Source organism: Peromyscus californicus, unplaced genomic scaffold, assembly GCF_007827085.1.
Source record: "Peromyscus californicus insignis strain IS unplaced genomic scaffold, ASM782708v3 Scaffold_15__1_contigs__length_86483966, whole genome shotgun sequence".
NCBI lineage: Eukaryota > Metazoa > Chordata > Mammalia > Rodentia > Cricetidae > Peromyscus > Peromyscus californicus.
In genome coordinates this window covers 81,578,053-81,596,823 of record NW_026294447.1, presented here as the reverse complement: position 1 = coordinate 81,596,823, position 18,771 = coordinate 81,578,053, and the positions used below count along the sequence as shown (strand labels likewise).

The window sequence follows — 18,771 nt, the reverse complement described above, 5'->3', positions numbered from 1 at the left end:
TGCTGTGTCACTCTGCCCTTCACAGGATACCTGTGTAGAAGTAAAGAATGTAGCATTCTCACATCTCCATGCATATAGTTTGTGACTTAAAAAAAAAAAAAATGAAAAGACACTCCTTTCCTGGTATTTGGGTATCAGTTTCCTGGAAGAATGCCAGTTTTCCCTGCTTGAGTTATTCATTATTAACTATGTGAATGGGATTTTCTGATTACATGAGTCAAGTGTCTCACTGTAGGTTTTTTGGTTGTCTCTGAGATTATCATCACCTCACACATAAGGCAAGACTGTGACCAATGCTGGCATTGCAATAATGGGCTGTGGGTTTTTGTTGCAAATGAGCCGAATTTATATTCTACAGTTTCTGTCGAGCATAATATTCTGCAGCTGTATTTTAATCTTTTTCTTATGATTAGCAAATTTATCAAGCCTTTTCTGCTATTCCATCTTAAGAAGTGGCAATGGCACTTGTCTCTCTAGGTCTGACTTTGTTCATGTATGAATTAAGACATAGGAATCATTGCTTTAGGGGATTGTTAGCCCATGTGCAACACTCAGACGGTTCTTGGTACTCAGCATTCACATTATAATACTTATTAAATTTTCAGAAGAGTTTCACTCTTGAACTTTGAAGATTCTGTTTAAAATCACTAAAGCTCTCATCCCTCCCTGCCCTTTACACAGGAGATCTTATCTATTTACCCTTCCGAGGGTGATCCATGCATGTCCCTCTTAGGGTCCTACTTGTTACCTAGCTTCTCTGGGGCTGTGCATTATTCCCTGGTTATCCTTTGCTTTACACTTAATATCCACTTATGAGTGAGTACATACTGGTATTTGTCTTTCTAAGTCTGGGTTACCTCACTCAGGATGATATTTTCTAGTTCCATCCATTTGCCTGTATATTTTATGATGTCATTGTGTTTTACTGCTGAGTAGTACTCCATTGTGTAAAATGTACCACATTTTCTTTATTCTTTGGTTGAGGGGCATCTAAGTTGTTTCCAGGTTCTGCCTATTATGAATAATGCTGCTATGAACATAATTGAGCAAGTGTCCTTGTGGTATGATTGCATGTGCTTTGGGTATATGCCTAAGAATGGTATTGCTGGGTCTTGAGGTAGACTGACTTCCAATTTTCTGACAACCCGCCATACTGATTTCCAAAGTGGCTATACAAGGTTGCACTCCCCCCAGCAGTGGAGGAGTGTTCCCCTTACTCCAACATCCTCTCCAATGTAAGCTGTCATCAGTGTTTTTGATCTTAGAGCTCACAGATTCTGGACAGCTGGGGAGCCTACATGGGACCAAACTAGGCCCTCTGAATGTTGGTGACAGTTGTATGGCTTGGTCTGTTTGTGGGTCCCTTGGTAGTGGGATTAGAATTTATCCCTGGTACATGAACTGGAGCCCATTCCCTATGGTGGGATACCTTACTCAACCTTGATGCAGAGGGGAGGGGCTTGGTCCTGCCTCAACTTGATATGCCAGGCTTTGTTGACTCCCCATGGGAGGCCTGACCCTTTCTGATGAGTGAGGGTGGAGGTAGGGACTGTGGTTGGTATATAAAATGAAAAAATTATTATTATTTTGCTAATCCAATAAAGAATAAGGTCCTTTGAGCCAAGTTAAAATGGACTGTAACCATGGTAAAATAGTTAATGCTCCTCTTTACTTTGCCCATGAATATCTAGCCTATTTGTATATTAAATGAAGGCTCTGTTTTGTTATGTAACATATTCTAAATATTTTCCATGGTGATACTAATAAAGGGGGAAAAGTCTGAATGGTTTTTCGGCTGTTAGAGGGCAGGAACTTAAGAAAGATATTTCCATATTTCCATATGGATTTCAAGAATCCCATCAAATAGCTTTTAACTTACTGGTAAAAGAAAGTTAAAGATTCCCTGTCTTTGTAGATAACACAATTCAAATAGTTTGGTTTTTTTTGGTGTCTGTCCTGGATCTCACTCTGTAGACCAGGCTAGTCTCAAACTCACAGAGATCCCTGGCTCTGCCTCCCAAGTGCTGGGATTAAAGGTGTGCGCTACCACTGCCTGGCTAAAATAGTATTTAAATGGATTCTTAAGTCAGAGCCTCCACTGTGCATGGAGTAAGGGATATTACCTTGTTAAATATAAGTAAGTTGATGTATCTGTTTTTAATTTTTTTTAGGGACTGGAGAGATGGCTCAGCAGTTAAGAGTGCTTTGCTTATCTTTTAGAAGACCTGAGTTCAATTCCCAGCATCCACATTCAGGCACTCACATCCACCTATAACTTAAAGTGCCAGGGAATCTGACATCCTCTTCTGGACTCCACAAGCACACAAACACACATGTGCATACACGTCACACACACACACACACACACACACACACACCCCTACCTTTAAATGTTTTCTATAGCTGTTGATCACAAAGCTATCACTAAACTACTATGGCTTGTAATTGTTATATAATTATTCATGTATTACAGATATTTGTGTATCAAATTCATTGATGCACTAATTGAGTTACTAATTAATGATTTTGATGGCTTAGGCCACAACTGAATAGTTTTAATATAGTGTTTTTTTTTTTTTTTTTTTTTTTTTTTTGGTTTTTTGAGACAGGGTTTTTCTGTGTAGCTTTGCGCCGTTCCTGGAACTCGCTTTGGAGACCAGGCTGGCCTTGAACTCACAGAGATCCGCCTGGCTCTGCCTCCCGAGTGCTGGGATTAAAGGCGTGCGCCACCACCGCCCGGCTTAATATAGTTATTTTTACTATGTTTTATTAGATTTTTTTTTACCACAGTGTGATTTTTTTTTTTTTAAGCTTAAGTTTCTTGGAACATAATGGTCTGGATTTAGGTTTTCAACATTATTTTTCAAGATTTAAAAAAATGTATTTGTGCAGGTGTCTTACCTGCATGTATGACATTGCTGCATGCATACCAGGTACCCCTGGAGGGTCAGTAGAGGGCATAGGATACCTGGAACTGAAGTGGCAGGAGGTTGGACACTACCATGTTGGTGCTGGGAACTGAATATATGTTCTTCAAGAGCAGTAAACATTCCTAACCTATGAGCTGTTTCTTTAGCTCTGGGCCTAAGTTTTGTTATATATAAACAGCCTTGCAGGGGCTGGAGAGATGGCTCAGAGATTGAGCTCTTCCAAAGGTCCTGAGTTCAATTCCCAGCAACCACATGGTGGCTCACTACCATCTGTAATGAGATCTGGTGCCCTCTTCTGGCCTGCAGGGATACATGCAGGCAGAGCACTGTATGCATAATAAATAAATCTTTTTAAAAAACAGCCTTGCAGAAGCATTGTCAATAGTCACGTTTACTAATTCGTTGAGTCTGTTATTAGAAATTCCTTAGAGATATTAAAAGCTTTCAGATGTAACAGTCTCATTTTTGGAAGCTGTTAACTAGGAAGTTTATTCCCATATTTGTCCATTCTGACTAATGTTTAGGTATCTTATGGAAGAAAAATGATCCTTGTGAATTTTTGATACATGCCCAGGGCCCTCAGTCTAAGTACCACTAGGTTTTAAAAATGTGTAGTCTTGAGCTGAGTGTAATGGTACATGACTGTAATCCAAGCACTGGGGAAGCTGAGCTGGGAGAATCTCACAAGTGTGGGCGTGGGGATCCCAGATTAGCCTGGGCTATAGCATGGTACTGTCTGAAAAATTCTGGATATTGGTAGTCAGGCCTGTAATCCCAGAATTTGGGAGGCTAAGGATTGCCACCAGTTCAAGGCTACCTTGGGCTACAGAGTGTGTTTCAGGTCTGCCTAAGGCTACAATGTGAGACCCTGTCTTAAATAAATAAGGTAACTTTTTAAGTGATTGATACCAGTCTGATCACCTCAGATAGACTTATGGCAGAAATATAAAACTGTGTAGCGATCAGACTGGAGAAATGGCTCAGCAGTGAAGAGCACTGGCTGCTCTTCCAGAGACTCGGGTTTGATTCTCAGTACCCACATGGTGGCTCGCAGCCAGGGCTCCAGTTCCAGGGGATCTGACACCCTCTTCTCATCTCTTCAGGCACCAGGCATGCAGGTATACATACATGCAGGCAAAACATCCATGCACATAAAAAAAAAAGTAGGGATCATTTATAATCCAGAATATACTTAATTGCCACCAAAACAAAAGCAGTTTTACAGTTCTCATAAAATGTACCTTTAACACTGCTTTGACTTCTTTGAATGAAGTCCTACTGTGTTGTAATTTCCACTAACTATTCTCTGAAGTTTCGTAAGTCATCAGATCTGTCTTCCATTTAAATATCTGAAGATAACTGTCATGTTCCTTATTGTTAAAGGGGGAAGTCCTCTAATTTTTTAAAATCTTTTAACTTAGAAATTTATTAAGTATCTGAAATGTAAAAAGGCATAGACCACTTTAACAATGGAGGCATCTTTTTTCTTTCACATGGAATCTGAGACTATTACATATGATAATGTTACTCTTTTCACAGACAAGAAAATGAGATCAGAGGATTATTACTCAGAAAATTTACTAACATTGGTTAGGAGCAATTAGTGTAGATGGTGAGTAGAGACTCTTGTATTACAAGAGCTTCTTTATCATTTACACCATCATCATAGTTCTAACTTTTAGAACTAAAGAGGGAAAAAACTTCAAGGTATGATTTCTATATGTATACTTTTATTCTGATCTTTTATAAAACTTAATCATCTTCCATCATATTCAAAGAAATCATTTTAAAGGACACACCCTTTTGAGTATATACACAAAGTTTAGTTTTTCTGGTCTAAATTTGAATCCATTACCATGTCATAGTATATAATCAAATAAACTGAAAGAAAGAGGTATTGATTGCTCTCTGTGTCCTTGGGTGCTATATCTACAGATTCAGCCAACTAGGGATTGGATTGTTTGGGTAGAAAACAGCGTTTCTACTGAACACACAGAATTGTCATTCTTCAACAATGTAGCAACTAGTTAAATAGGTTTATATACCTACGAATGGTTATTGTAAATCATCTAGAGAATGTTACCATTATATGAGATAGGAACTTGTGCAGATATTGGTGTCTTTAATGTGGAGGTCCAAGGGGCTTTTGGAAGCAATTCCCTAGAATACAGAAGAATGACTAATGCAAGGGAGGTGCTTTGTAGCCTTGCTGTACATCTATAGATTCAGCCAACCAGGAATGGAAACATTTGGGGGCTAGGGTATAGCAACTCTACTGAGCTCCCACTGTTCAATGGGGAGTAGCTGGTATGGTTTGGGGGAAGCCATTAACACAGCTGTTACTGATGGAGCACTGATTCTTATGACAGTTGTGGTAGCCATAACGGTGTTTAAAGGTGATTTTTTTTTTAAATCTTCATGTGTAAAGCCTTCACTTCCATCCCCAGCAACACATACATAAACACACATGAGTTTCAGAGAATTGGGGGGAAGGAACCCACAGAATTATTAAGCTATCTTTGAACCCTACTCATAAATTTTTGAGCCAGTGTTATTTTATGTTTTATTAAATACACAGACATTTTTACTGTTTTTGTCCTTGAGTATTTTTGTAGTGTATTTCCAACAATTAAATCTCACACTACATAGTATTTTATAGTATATTTAGTTGCTATAGTAAAAAATATTTTTGTCATTTTTTTCAAAAATTATTTGTGGTGGTATTGTGTTCCCCAAAATATTGTGTACCTTAATAAACTTATCTGGGGTCAGAGAACAGAAAAGCCACAAGATACTTAGGCTAGAAAATGTTAGCACACGCCTTTATTCCTAGCATTCCAGAGACAGAAATCCCTCTGGATCTCTGAGTTCAAGGCTGCATTGGAAACAGCCAGGCATGGTGACTCACGCCTTTAATCCCAGAAAGCAGTTTTAATCCCAGGGAGTGGTGGTAGAAAGCAGAAAGGTTTATAAGGCGTGAGGACCAGAAACTAGAAGCATATGGCTGGTTAGGCATTTGCCTGGTTAAGCATTTGGTTGGTTAAGCTTCAGGCTTTCGAGCAGCAGTTCAGCTGAGAGCAATTGGGATGAGGACACAGAGGCTTCCAGTCTGAGGAAACAGGACCAGCTAAGGAACTGGCAAGGTGAGATAGCTGTGGCTTGTTCTGTCTCTCTGATCTACCAGCATTGACCCCAATAACTGGCCTTGGGTTTGATTTTATTAATAAGAACTTTAAAGACTCATGCTACAATTATTGGTCTATATTTGTTAAATTTATTATAAAGCTGGTTCTCTGCTAGTTTCATCTTATCTAGTTAATAATTGCCTGTTTAGTTTTATGCCTGTTGAAATTTGATTTGTTAGATTATTTTTTGTTTTTAGATTATTACTAAATAATAACACAAAATGCCTCTTGATCCATAGTTATTGAATCACTCAACACATCTTTGATCCCTGGTATACTATAAGGTATTTTGCTAAATACACAGAAAATGTGTGTGCAGTTTTTATTATAATGTGAAAGATTGCAGATTTTTTTGAAAGATTTATTTTTTTATATATATGGGTATTTTGCCTGTATATATGCCTGTGCAGCACATGTGTACATTGCTCATGGAAGCTAGAAGAAGATATTGGATCCCCTGGAACTAGAGTTACAGATGGTTAGCTGCCTTGTGAGGTGTTGGGAATTGAACCCCAGGCCCTCTGCAAAAGTAGCCAGTGCTCTTAACCACTGAGCCATCTCACTGGCCCAAGACATCAGATTTTAACGTGCATCACAATCCCTTGAAGGAATTCTTTTAAAAGATTCTGGACCTTACTCCTCAGTGTCCTGTACAGGAAATCTGGTCAGTGATTGGCCTTTGACATATATAACTATCTATTTTTTCTTTATTCAAATAGTTCTGATGAGATTAATTTCAAATATTACAGGATTTTCAAGATCTTAAAATTAGATTACTAAGTTTCTAGTCTATTTGGAAAGTTGTAAAAGGTTAAGTTGCTACTTTGTGTTTTTCAGAAAGGGTCTCACTATGTTTCCTGGCTGACTTTCCAACTTTGGACTCAAGTGATTCTTCTGCCTTAGCCTTTATGCAACTAGAGAAGTATTCTATTGTGTCTCACTCTTTTCCTTCTCAAGATTTTTATTAGTTTTAATTTTGTGTGTCTGTCTGTCTGTCGGTCTGTCTGCATGTGGGTATCTGCATGTGAATGCAAGTACCTTTGGAAGCCAGAGGCTTCTGATCCTCTGGAGCTAGACATTGTGTAGGTTAGGATCTCTTGTCCTCTGAAATTACAGCTCTTAACTGCTGAGCCATCTCTCTAGCCTCCTTTACTTCTTTTTACTTTGTGGTGCTGAAGGAGGAGAATAAACTCAGCCAGCACGCGCCTCCTGCCCCCGTCCGCCCGCCCACCCACCCTGATCTGTTTTTGAGACAGTCTTACTGTGTACCTTTGGCTGACCTGGCACTTGCAGTGCCTCAAACTCCCGAAGTCCACCTGCCTCTGCCTTGAGGATGTGTGAGTAAAGGTGTGTACCATCGTGCCCAGCTGAAGTTTCATTTTTAAGTTTATTGATTAGAATTTAGGAGATTTTTTATAGTGCCAAGACTAATTGTACGTTTCCCTGTTTGTGATTTCTTTTTTATTAAATGTTATTGGGTTTAGATACTCTAGTTTTATTAACAAATTAAAAGAATCTGTTAATAATAAAAATTCTCTTAAAAACAAATATAAAATACTTGTTTAGTGAAAAAATGATGAGGAATCAATTTATTGAACACTAACAACACTTTTGGGAAAAGATAATAGAAAATAAAATCCAATCATGTTTCTGGCTGGGTTTAGATGTATTTATAAGATAATACAAATTTTTGGGCTAGGCTTTGTAAGTAACACCACTGTGCAAGCATGAGGATCTCAGCTCAAAAGCCTGGTATGGCTGCATGTGCCTGTAATCCCAGCACTGTGAGGGGGTAAGAAGATCGCCCCAGATCAGTAAGAGACCTTCATCTATCACTCTCAGAAGAGTGATAGATGAAGACACCAGCCTTGTCCTCTGGCCTTCTCATGTGTGCATTCACCACATACACACATACACACACACACACACACACACACACACACACACACACACACACACAGAGGGGTTGATTCCGTAGTTTAACAGTGTAATTTGTACATTTTTGTGACCACATTAGCTCAGGACAAAATAGTGAAAGACATTATGTGTGTAATCTAGCACTTGGAGAGCTGAGGCAGAAGGTCCTAGAGCTTGAAGCCAGCCTGGTCAACACAGCAGGACCTTGTCGCAAGAAAAGGAAACAAAATTCACATTGTGGAAATGATAAGCCAGGAAACTTCTTTTTTTTTGTTTTGTTTTTTTTTTTTTTTTTGGTTTTTCGAGACAGGGTTTCTCTGTGTAGCTTTACGCCTTTCCTGGATCTTGCTCTGTAGACCAGGCTGGCCTCGAACTCACAGAGATCCGCCTGCCTCTGCAACCAGGAAACTTCTTAAACATTGGCTCTCTTTCAGCAAACTGCTTGAGTATCTCAGCTCTCTCCTTTGCCTGTAAACTTCTTTTTTGATAAGATTGCTGTCTGTTTGTGTTTATGTTTAGGAGGACATTTGCTTGCTGTTAGACCTGGCTAATGTCTAGATTTGCCTGTGTTCACATTTATTTCATGGTTTATTTGCTGAACATTTAGTTATATTTCTTTCATATGCTGGAACTCTGCTAGGTAAATGATTAACTTATATGTAAAATTAGCTGTCATGATTAGCCATTGTTCTATTTATTCTGGTAATCATATACATACATATGTATTTTTCAGCCAAGCAATAAAATTCCAATTAAGCCAGATGTGATGACACATGCTTATAATTTTGGCTATTCAGGAGGCAGAGGCAGGAAGACTGAAGCAAGTTTAAGGCCAGCCAGGGATACATAACAAGACCCTGTCTCAAAAGAAAGATAACAACTTAATAATTTATGTATTTGTCCAGCAGTTATCAAATATATTTTATGAGTCAAGAATTTTTCTAAGTACTTGGAATGTATAAGTTGAACAGAACAGATAAAAATCCCTGCCTTTGTAAGAGTAATTACACTTGAGTGTGAGTATGGGTTTGTGGAGTAGAAAATAACTATTATAAACAATATATTGATTTACATGTATAGGTGATTAAGTACTTCTGGGAAGATAGAACAGGGCAAGAGGATCAGAGTGGAGGCAGTTGTTAGGGAGTCTCGTCTCGGTGAAACTTGAAAAAGTGCAAGGGCAAGCCTTGTTGGGTATTGGGGAGCTGTGCTCCAGAACACCTAGTGAGAATGTCCTAGAGGGAATGTGTCTGAAGTCCTAAAGAACAGCAAGGAACCGCTGTAGTTAAGAGCAGAGTGGCCAGCGTGGTGGTGCATGCCATAATTCCAGCACTCGGGAGGCAGAGGCAGGCGGATCTCTGAGTTGGAAGTCAGCCTGGTCTACAGAGTGAGTTCCAGGACAACCAAGGCTATGTAGGGAGAACCCTGTCTCAAAAGAAAAGAGAAAAAGCAGAGTAAAGAAGGGCAGAGCTAAGGTAGGTGAAATCAGAAGTGATGGAACAAAACATGGGCACACAGGGGCTGCTATATAGACTTTGGCTTTGACTTTGATTAAGGGACAAACAATTTTAAGCAAATGAATTTATGACTTTACTGTTAAAAGAATTATTCTGGTAACTGTTGTAGGAAAAAAAGACAAAGCAAGCAGAAAAGGAAAGGAAAGACTTTAAGGTTTATACCCGCTATCTAATATGCTTCCTTACATTTTCAGGTACTTAAGTCTAGAATCACAATAAATCCCAGTGAAAACATTTTGTTCCTAGTACTGACTTAGTTGCACTGGACTTCCAGGCATGGTGACATAGGCTCATCATCCTAGCACTAAGGAGATGGAAGCTAAAGAGTCAGTAGTTCAGGGCCAGCCCGGGGTACAGGGGACCCTGTCACAAACAAAACTGTAGGATCATAGGAGCACCGACAGAGTACAACATTGGAAATATTTAAAAGGAATGTTGAAGAGGCAGTTAGTTCCTTGTTTGAAATCAAAGTCCAGTTTGTGCACATTTGTGCAGAGAGCACAGAAGTAAATGAGACAGTTTTCTTCTGGAAGAAGCTTGAGAGTTGTGAAGAGTATGAGTGAAGATAGCTGTATAACTAGAAGAGGAGCAGTTGGGAAAAATACTAAACTGGAAACAAACAAACAGAATGTTTGAATTGAGTCTGGAAAGTTTCTCACTTAAATTTCCTCAGTCATGTGTTGGGAAGAGGATCCAGGCAGAGGATAGAGTGAGCAAGCTCAAAGGGATGAGATGTGGTACTTTTCAAAAACTGTTCGGAGTAGCTGAGAATTGTGTAGCAAACAGTTAAAGAGACAAATAGGGAATAAGGAAAGGGTGTGTTTTTGTTAAGACTTTACACAGAACACAGTACCTTTTTTCTTTGTTTGTTTAAGAATCCTTGCCATTAACAGCAACAAAAATTAGTCAGTGACTCCCAAATAAATACATTTTTCTTCAGAATAAAAATAATAATATCTCTGCCTCAGATCTACTGAGTCAGAATTTATAAAGACGGGGGGGGGGGGGGGGGGGGGGGGGGGCAGGGGCGGGGAAGGTAGTTGAAATTTAGATCATCTCCCAAGTGATAAGTGGTATGGCTAGATCAGCATTTGAGAATATTGCATTAAGTTACCTTCAATAAACCTTTATCACTGTATATTCTTAGTCCCTTAGCACAGTTCTGGTACATGTGTATAGTCAATACTAATATATTTATTTATTATAAACAATAAAATAATAAAATTGTTATAACAAAATTTCTGTAGCATATTGAATACATAGGATTTAACATTTTTCTGGTCTGTTTTTTTTCTACTTTAACAAAAAGATTTATTTTTGTGTATATGACTGTTTTTCATGTATGTATGTAATTGCACCACGTGTATGCAGTGCCTCCAAGGCCAAAAGAGTGCATCAGATCTCCTGGAACTAGAGTTATAGACAGTCGTGAACCACTATGTGGGTTTTGGAAACTGAACTCAGGTCTTCGGTGAGAACAGTGAGTGCTCTTAACTGCTGAGCCATCCCTCAGCCCTTCTCAGTATTTCTTGAATGAAAGAGCAATTTCTATCATTCTGAGTTAGTTCATGAAGGCGACTTGCCATTTTGCCGGGAGGGGGCTTTCTAAGTGAGCTAATAACATGGAAAACACTTAAGATGGTGCCTAAGTATAAGTACTCAAGAAATATTTTTTAAACCTCATCTTTTCAGTCATACTTCCTGCTGTTAGGGATCTTGGTAAGTGGTTTATACCTGTTCAGATCTCCTGAAGGAGACACAGATTCCTTTTGCCTTGAATCTTCACCATACAAGGACTGTCTTTGGACAGCTAGTGATTACTGATGCTTCTTGCCACATATTTAAATCATTTTATCTGTACAAAGTATGAATAAAATCATTTAAAAAGTTAGTTGAGCAAAATGTGTGTCAAAAGCAGGTGATAATTTAATATATTGACATCAGAAATAAGTAAGGAAAAAGTTTAATTTTTAAATGGGTTTGAACTGCCTAAGTAGAGAAAAATAAACAAATGAGAGGAAATGGGTTCTGGAAAAATTAACTTCTAATACAACAAACGGTTAATATTTCTAAAATATGGGAATGTATATAATAGAATCAAAGTCCATTAAAGTAAGTTAAAATAGCTGAGCAGATTGTAAGTTGTCAAGAACTGTATGCAAGAAATGTTTGTCTTAATGTTACACTGTGCCAAATTGAGGGCTTCCTGGATCATCCAAAACTCTTAAGTAAACAGTCCTGTGCAAACAGCAACACAAATTTAGTCTAGACTAAATTTCATATGGGATTGTGAGGTGTTATATCAAGTCGTGATTGTGTTATAGGGTTTTTTATTTTTTCAAATTTTTAGCGATTTATTTTTAATTTGAGGTTGGTGAGATGACTTGGCGGTTAGGAGCACTTGGTAATTTTGTAGAGGATCCAGGTTTGGTTCCCAGTATATATATGGAGGCTTAACAACCATCCAGATCCTGAGAATTCAACACCCTATTCTGGCCACTGGGGGTGGGGCACAGCATGCAGATGGTGTACAGACATGCACCCATACACATAAAATGCATGCACCCATACACATAAAATGATTTTTTAAATTCCATTTTAAAGTATGGGAGAGTATGTATATGTAAATGCAAGTGCTTACAGAGGACATTGGATCTCCTGTACTAGTTACAGATGTTGTGAGCTGCCTGATATGGGTGCTGACAACCAAACTCAGGTCCTCTGCAAGAGCAGTATGCTCTCTTAACCATCTTAATGCTCTCTCTGAGCCAACTTTCTAGTCTCAGTGGTATTTTTTTAATCCCCTTAAATGTGTTGTAAAATATAACCCAAAACTTGGTAAACTCTCCCCTTGTATGAAAATTATGGCATTAAAACCTTTCACTGTTAAAACAGCAGACCCCTTCTTGCTTAAAAACCAGTCTCAGAAACACATGAACTGTAGTCCCCATAGGACTGGACTAGGCCCTCTGGATACAGGAGACAGTTGTTTAGCTCAAACTGTTTGGGGGGTCCCCAGGCAGAGGGATCGGGATCCATCCCTGGTGCATGGGTGGGCTTTTTGGAGCCCAGTGCCTAGGGTGTGACACCTTGCACAGCCTTGGTGCAGGGGGGAGGGGCTTGGACCTGCCTCAGCTGAGTGTGCCAGGCTCTGCTGACTCCCCATGGGAGACCTTGATTTGGAAATGTGGGGATGGGGGTGGGTTGCGGGGAAGGCGGGGGGTGGGGGGAAGAGAGAAGAGGGGGGGGATCTGTGGTTGGTATATAAAGTGAATAGAAAATTTCTTAATAAAAAAATGAAAAAAAAGTCTCAGGATACACTTCATTTGAGAATGTATTTTTAATTATATTGTGTTCATTATCTTAAGGAGGTCTGAACTGCTTTGTGGTTTAAAAAAGGGGCGGGAAGAAAGAAATGAAATCTCAGCCTTTATTCTTTAGTTTAGCTTTATATAGTAAAGAACCCTGTAAAAATTAGTGCAAACAAAATAAGGAAGTTGCTGTAACAGACTGATGTTGAGCAAATGAAGAAACAAATAATAGTAAAATAAGATGTGTATTTAGCAGCTCTGTGCAGATATCAACATGTGGGAATACATGGGTAGACCTCTCTTCATCAAAGTTGGCCAGTGCCCAGTGGTGAGCAGGTGATTGCCGTCAGAGTAGGTGCTCTTCAAATTAGGCTTTTGGATTTACGAGTCTGGTAAGGAATCCCTCTGAATAGCTTAGTGTTCGGTCCTACATTCCAAAGTTAACCCTGTAACTTCTTTATGCATTTAGATGTTTTAAGTCAACAGAGTTTAAACTTTGTAATAATAGCCTAGATTATGAATATGTCTTCGTGATTATTAATAATGTGGATTCTCAGCCTACCTGTTTAAGCTGTAATACAGGTCCTACTATTAACTTTGTAACCTTGGTAAGCACTCTTGTGCTCCACCCCACCCACCCCACCCCCCCCGCTCCGTGTGTGTGTGTGTGTGTGTGTGTGTGTGTGTGTGTGTGTGTGTGTGTGTGTGTGTGTATAAACAACATTTGTTGGTGTCCATTATAACCCAGTGGATCTCTGCTGTCTCCCTTACCCCAGCCCCAGAGTATTGTATCAATGAAGTGAATTTCAAAAACTATTTGATTACACATTTTATTTCAAAATGCAAAGGGAAAACAAAGCACTTTTAATGCACTTAAAAGTTTTCAAACTGTTGACATTGTGGCAATCATGTGGCCTTGATAGATTTTTTTATTGTAGAGTATTAAGAATATACTGATTCATTTAGATAAGTAGCTCCAAGTGATGTTTCCTTTATACAGTATTTTTATTCTTTCAGAATTTTGTACCTGAATGTATTTTAATCATAACTACCCTCTAATTGTGACAATGTTTCTTAAAAGTGCTACTTACAATCTTAAGGTTCTTGAGTCAAAGTGCTCTAGAATCAGATGTGTCCAGCTAGTGGCCTGCAGACCACATGTGCCCCACAATATCTATGAGTGTGGCTAACACAAGTAATTGTAAACTTACATAAAATGTAAGTTATGAGGTTTCATTGAAACTTTTTTGTAGCTCAGTTGCACAGTTCATGACAGTGTTGTGTCCTGATGTCAAAAAGTTGGACACATCCACTAAATGTTTGAATTGAAATTTTTGTATCACAGTTTAGTATCTAACAAATATATGCATTCTTTATTAGACTTTGAAAACTGTATAACAAGAGAGTTGCTGAGAACTCTTGACAATTATTTAAGAAGGTGGTTTCTCTACATGTAGCTTTCAGCCTTACATTCAAAGGAAGGAGACTTGAAGAAGCGATTTATGTGCTTCCTTCATAGAGTAGAGAACTCAGTAAAGCGTCCCTGTTATATTGCTAAATGTTTAGTAGATCCCAAGAGCTGCTTTCACCAGTTAGCAAATCACTGACCTAATAAGATTGGAGCTTAGGAGTAAATGGAGGCAGCATTCTCCATTAATAGAGAAGACTGTGGAAGAATAAAGACAAATACTGGTGTGTGCCTATCCTATTTGCTACACAGTTGCTGCTTTGAATCTACGGAGCCCAGGTTCTTTTCATAAAATGGGAGTACTGTTTAGTCTATTTATAGGTTGTTAGGAGATAACTAAGCACCTCGTTTAGATTAATATTTGATAGTGGCAGGCTTACAGGAGCAGCTAAGAACAGAGCCAGGTTTAGCCTGACATTCAATTCAAGTAAGAAGAGCTTGTTGCTAGGCAGGCGAGCAAAGGAAGACAGCTCTGCTTGATATGACTTAAACAAATTGGACCAGGGTTTTTTGTTTTGTTTTGTGTTTTTTTGAGCCACCAGCCAACTCACAAATCATGACATGGAGAGTTAATATAAATGTGACATGCCTTCACATAGTTAAAGTAATATTCCACAGCATAAACAAAAGTAACATTTATTTGCCTAGTTAATATTCCACAACACAAAATTGTTTTTGGAAGATTCCTCAATATGTATCATTTATTGTGTTGATGCTTCTATTACCTTTACTAGCACCCTCATGGGTTGGTATTATGATGCATCTTTATTTCTTCCACATTCCTGCATTTCTTTGGTATCCATTATTAAGGAATAGGCAACCTGAAAGTGATAGCTTGCTATAGCTGCTAATATAAAATCCCATGGTCAGGGAGTATGTGGGAAAGTATTGATGTCAAAAGAAACAAATCAAATTATGAATAGTTATTAGTATCTTAAACTGCCCATAAAATTATTACCTGTTTTCAAGTTATTATGTCCAACTTTAGTTTCTTCAAACTTACTTAGGGTTTCTCTATGCTGAGAATACTCTGGAATGACTGTGAGGCATTAGATATATACAGACTACTGTAAATTTGGGGATGAAAGCATCTGCTTTGGAAATGTTTAAAGCTTGGACATCTTAACAGAATTTATTATGTTTTCAGTGATCCAAAATTTGTATAGCTATCTTATAAAATTTTGTTCATCTCCCACACAAGTCTTATATAATTACATGCCTTCTTCTAATCTTTATACAGTACACAGGAAAATGCAAAATTAGTTTTATTCAAGTTTAGACAAACATATGCATTCTTGTCTCTTTTCTTTCTTTTTTTCTTTTTTCTGTTAAGTAGGATGAGTTCTGAACGTCGAAAAGAAAAGTCTAGAGATGCAGCGAGATCTCGGCGAAGCAAAGAGTCCGAAGTTTTTTATGAGCTTGCTCATCAGCTGCCACTTCCCCACAATGTGAGCTCACATCTTGATAAAGCTTCTGTTATGAGGCTCACCATCAGTTACTTACGTGTGAGGAAACTTCTGGATGCTGGTGAGTTCTACAAGAACATAATAGACCAAAAAATTAGAAGTTAAAAACATCTAGAAATACTTTTAGCAGGTGACCACAATGCTTTCTTTTTAAGAGATTTATTGTGTATATGTGTGTGCATGCATACTCACGCACATGTGTGTGCATGTTAATATGTTCATGAAGGTGCCATTGGAGGCCAGAGAGGGTGTCAGATCCCTTGGAGCGGGAATTACAGGTATTTATTTATGTTGTGGGTGCTGGAGTCCAAAATATGGTCCTGTTGATTGAGCAGCAAGCATTCTTAACTGGAGTCATCTCTGTGGCCTCACAATATGTATATATTATATATATAAATATATGTGGGTGTTTTATCTTCAACATTTGCATGCCTAGTGCCTGCAGAGGCCAGAAGAGGATGTCAGATTCCTTGGAACTGGAGATACAGCTGTGAGTGCTGAGAATTGAACCCAGCTTATCTGAAAGATTAGCCAGTGCTCTTAACTGCTGAGCCATCTCTCCAGCATGGCCCCCACACAATACTTTTTAAAAGTACCTAATTATGCTGTGATATGTATACTTTAAATCTTTTCACTATTCTTTATTCCTTTAATCAAGCTTTGATTTTCTTAGTTACCCGTGGGAATAATCCTTTTTGTACTGTAAGTTGTTTTGGTTTGCCCTTTATTTTTAAACATGCAAATATAACTCTATAGCTCCTGGTACATTAGCATGATTAGTGAATAGATATTATAACCCAATAAAGTTGTCACTGTTTCATCCTCTAGAACATATTCTCCATTCTTCCACATGACAGCATCCTTTTTCTTACTAGCTTTTAAAGCTTCATTTAGACATGTAGCTAGAGTTTTCCTGCCTGACCCACAGTCAGGACAAATCTTTGTCACCCGCCAGTCCCACAGCCGCTCAGACCCGACCAAGTAAACACAGAGACTTATATTGGTTACAAACTGTATGGCCAGGCAGGCTTCTTGCTAACTGTTCTTACAGCTTAAATTAATCCATTTCCATTAATCTATACCTTGCCACGTAGCTCGTGGCTTACCGGCATCTTCACATGCTTTTTCTCATCGTGGGGGCTGGCAGTGTCTCTCTGACTCAGCCTTCCACTTCCCAGCTCTATTCTCCTCCTTGTCCCACCTATACTTCCTGCCTGGCCACTGGCCAATCAGTGTTTTATTTACTGATCAATCAGCAACACACTTGACATATAGACCATCCCACAGCATAGACATTTTCAAGATATTGACATTTTTCCTCCATTTCCTCCTGTTGTACCTATCGCCCCTCCACCCACACCCACCCCCCGCCATTTTTTTTAAGACAGGGCGACACCTTGTAACCCTGATTGGTCTGTATCTTGCTATGTAAACTAGGCTGCCTTGAACTCACAGAGTTCCACCTGCCTCTTTCTCCTTAGTGCTGCGTATAAAGCCGTGCCTGTCTTTTTTTTAAAAATATAATCTTTTTTTTCCCCTAGGGATTTGCCTGTTTGCAAATTTATTTTAAAGTTATGTAAAACAACTGGAAAAAAATCCCAAAAAAATATACAGAAATAAATATATGTACTGTAGATACTTAAAAGGACCTGAGATAAAGCCTTATTTTGTTTCTTCCCTCTTGTGCCCTTGTAGGTGATCTGGACATTGAAGATGAAATGAAAGCACAGATGAACTGCTTCTATTTGAAAGCCCTGGATGGCTTTGTTATGGTGCTCACAGACGATGGTGACATGATTTACATTTCTGATAACGTCAACAAATACATGGGGTTAACTCAGGTAAAGTCCTCATATGTGAAGAGCCCTTCTGGGTACTTTGATTATATGATGTAGATCTAATTGTTTTTAATGTGTTTACAGTTTGAACTAACTGGACACAGTGTGTTTGATTTTACTCATCCATGTGACCATGAGGAAATGAGAGAAATGCTTACACACAGAAATGGTGAGAAGAAAAATCTATTGTTTGATTTAATATGACAGGTGATTTTTCAGTCAGACTAATTTTATCTTTTTGGTAATGAACTGATTTAAGAATGTTATTTTACATTTAATGTTAATACTGTTCTTTGTTAAAACTGTTATTCTACATTTTAGAAAACTAACAAAAAAGTTTTAAAACTCATTGAATTAATAGGTAATTACACACACGAGTAGACAAGATGGAAAAATAAATAAAAAAAAACCAAGACCAAGACAGTTATAAATGAAAATACAGTATTAAGGCAAGAAGTTATAATACAAATGACAGGTAATAGGATTTTAGACAATTATTGAAAACACAGTGGCAATTTGGGTTCAGGCTTTCTCAATGTCCAAAAGGGGATGGGAGGAGTTGACCAGGACTTTTAAGACTAGTTGGAAGGCCCACATGTGGTGGTGCTCACCTTTAATTCTAGCACTTGGGAGGCAGATACAGGCAGATCTTTTGAGTTCTAGGTCAACCTGGTTTATGTAACGAGTTTCAAACCATCCAAGGCTACAGAGTGAGACCTGTCTCAAAAACAAAAGTATTGTGCTATGGATGCTTACATATTAACAAAAGTAGTGAGAGAGGCCTGGAACACTTGAGAGTTTTGTGAAGTACTTGTTGGATTACAGAGGCAGAAGTTGAAGTTTTACACACTTGTGTCTTCTTACACAGTATACTTGTCTCTTTTTTTGATTCCTTCTGGCAGGATCTAGTCTCTTCTCTTTCAAGCATTCTTATTAAGCCTTGACTACTTTACATTGTATTGCTATTGACCCTACTGTATCTATTGCATGCTTAAAGGCATTCATAATCATTTAATTAATGAATAATTAAAATTATTCATCTTTGCATCACTCACAGTATACACATTAGATCCTGAATAATGAGTATTTTGTGTTTGCTTTTTTTCTAAGATCTTAGTTTTATATGCCCTAAATGTACC

At 38.3% G+C, this 18,771-nt stretch overlaps 1 protein-coding gene across 6 annotated transcripts in view; it reads left to right on the top strand.

Annotated features, from left to right (window-relative positions):
- Hif1a (hypoxia inducible factor 1 subunit alpha) overlaps window positions 1-18,771 on the top strand; it is a 49,401-nt gene that overhangs the window by 11,113 nt on the left and 19,517 nt on the right. For 4 of the 6 annotated variants that reach the window (XM_052739590.1, XM_052739594.1, XM_052739591.1 and 1 more), the window contains 3 exons: window positions 15,665-15,855; window positions 17,490-17,635; window positions 17,717-17,801. In XM_052739590.1, the coding sequence (XP_052595550.1) occupies window positions 15,665-15,855; window positions 17,490-17,635; window positions 17,717-17,801 (422 nt within the window). Of the gene's footprint in view, window positions 1-15,661; window positions 15,856-17,489; window positions 17,636-17,716; window positions 17,802-18,771 lie in introns of those variants that run through there. The other 2 variants (XM_052739589.1, XM_052739593.1) reach the window with 1 other exon arrangement.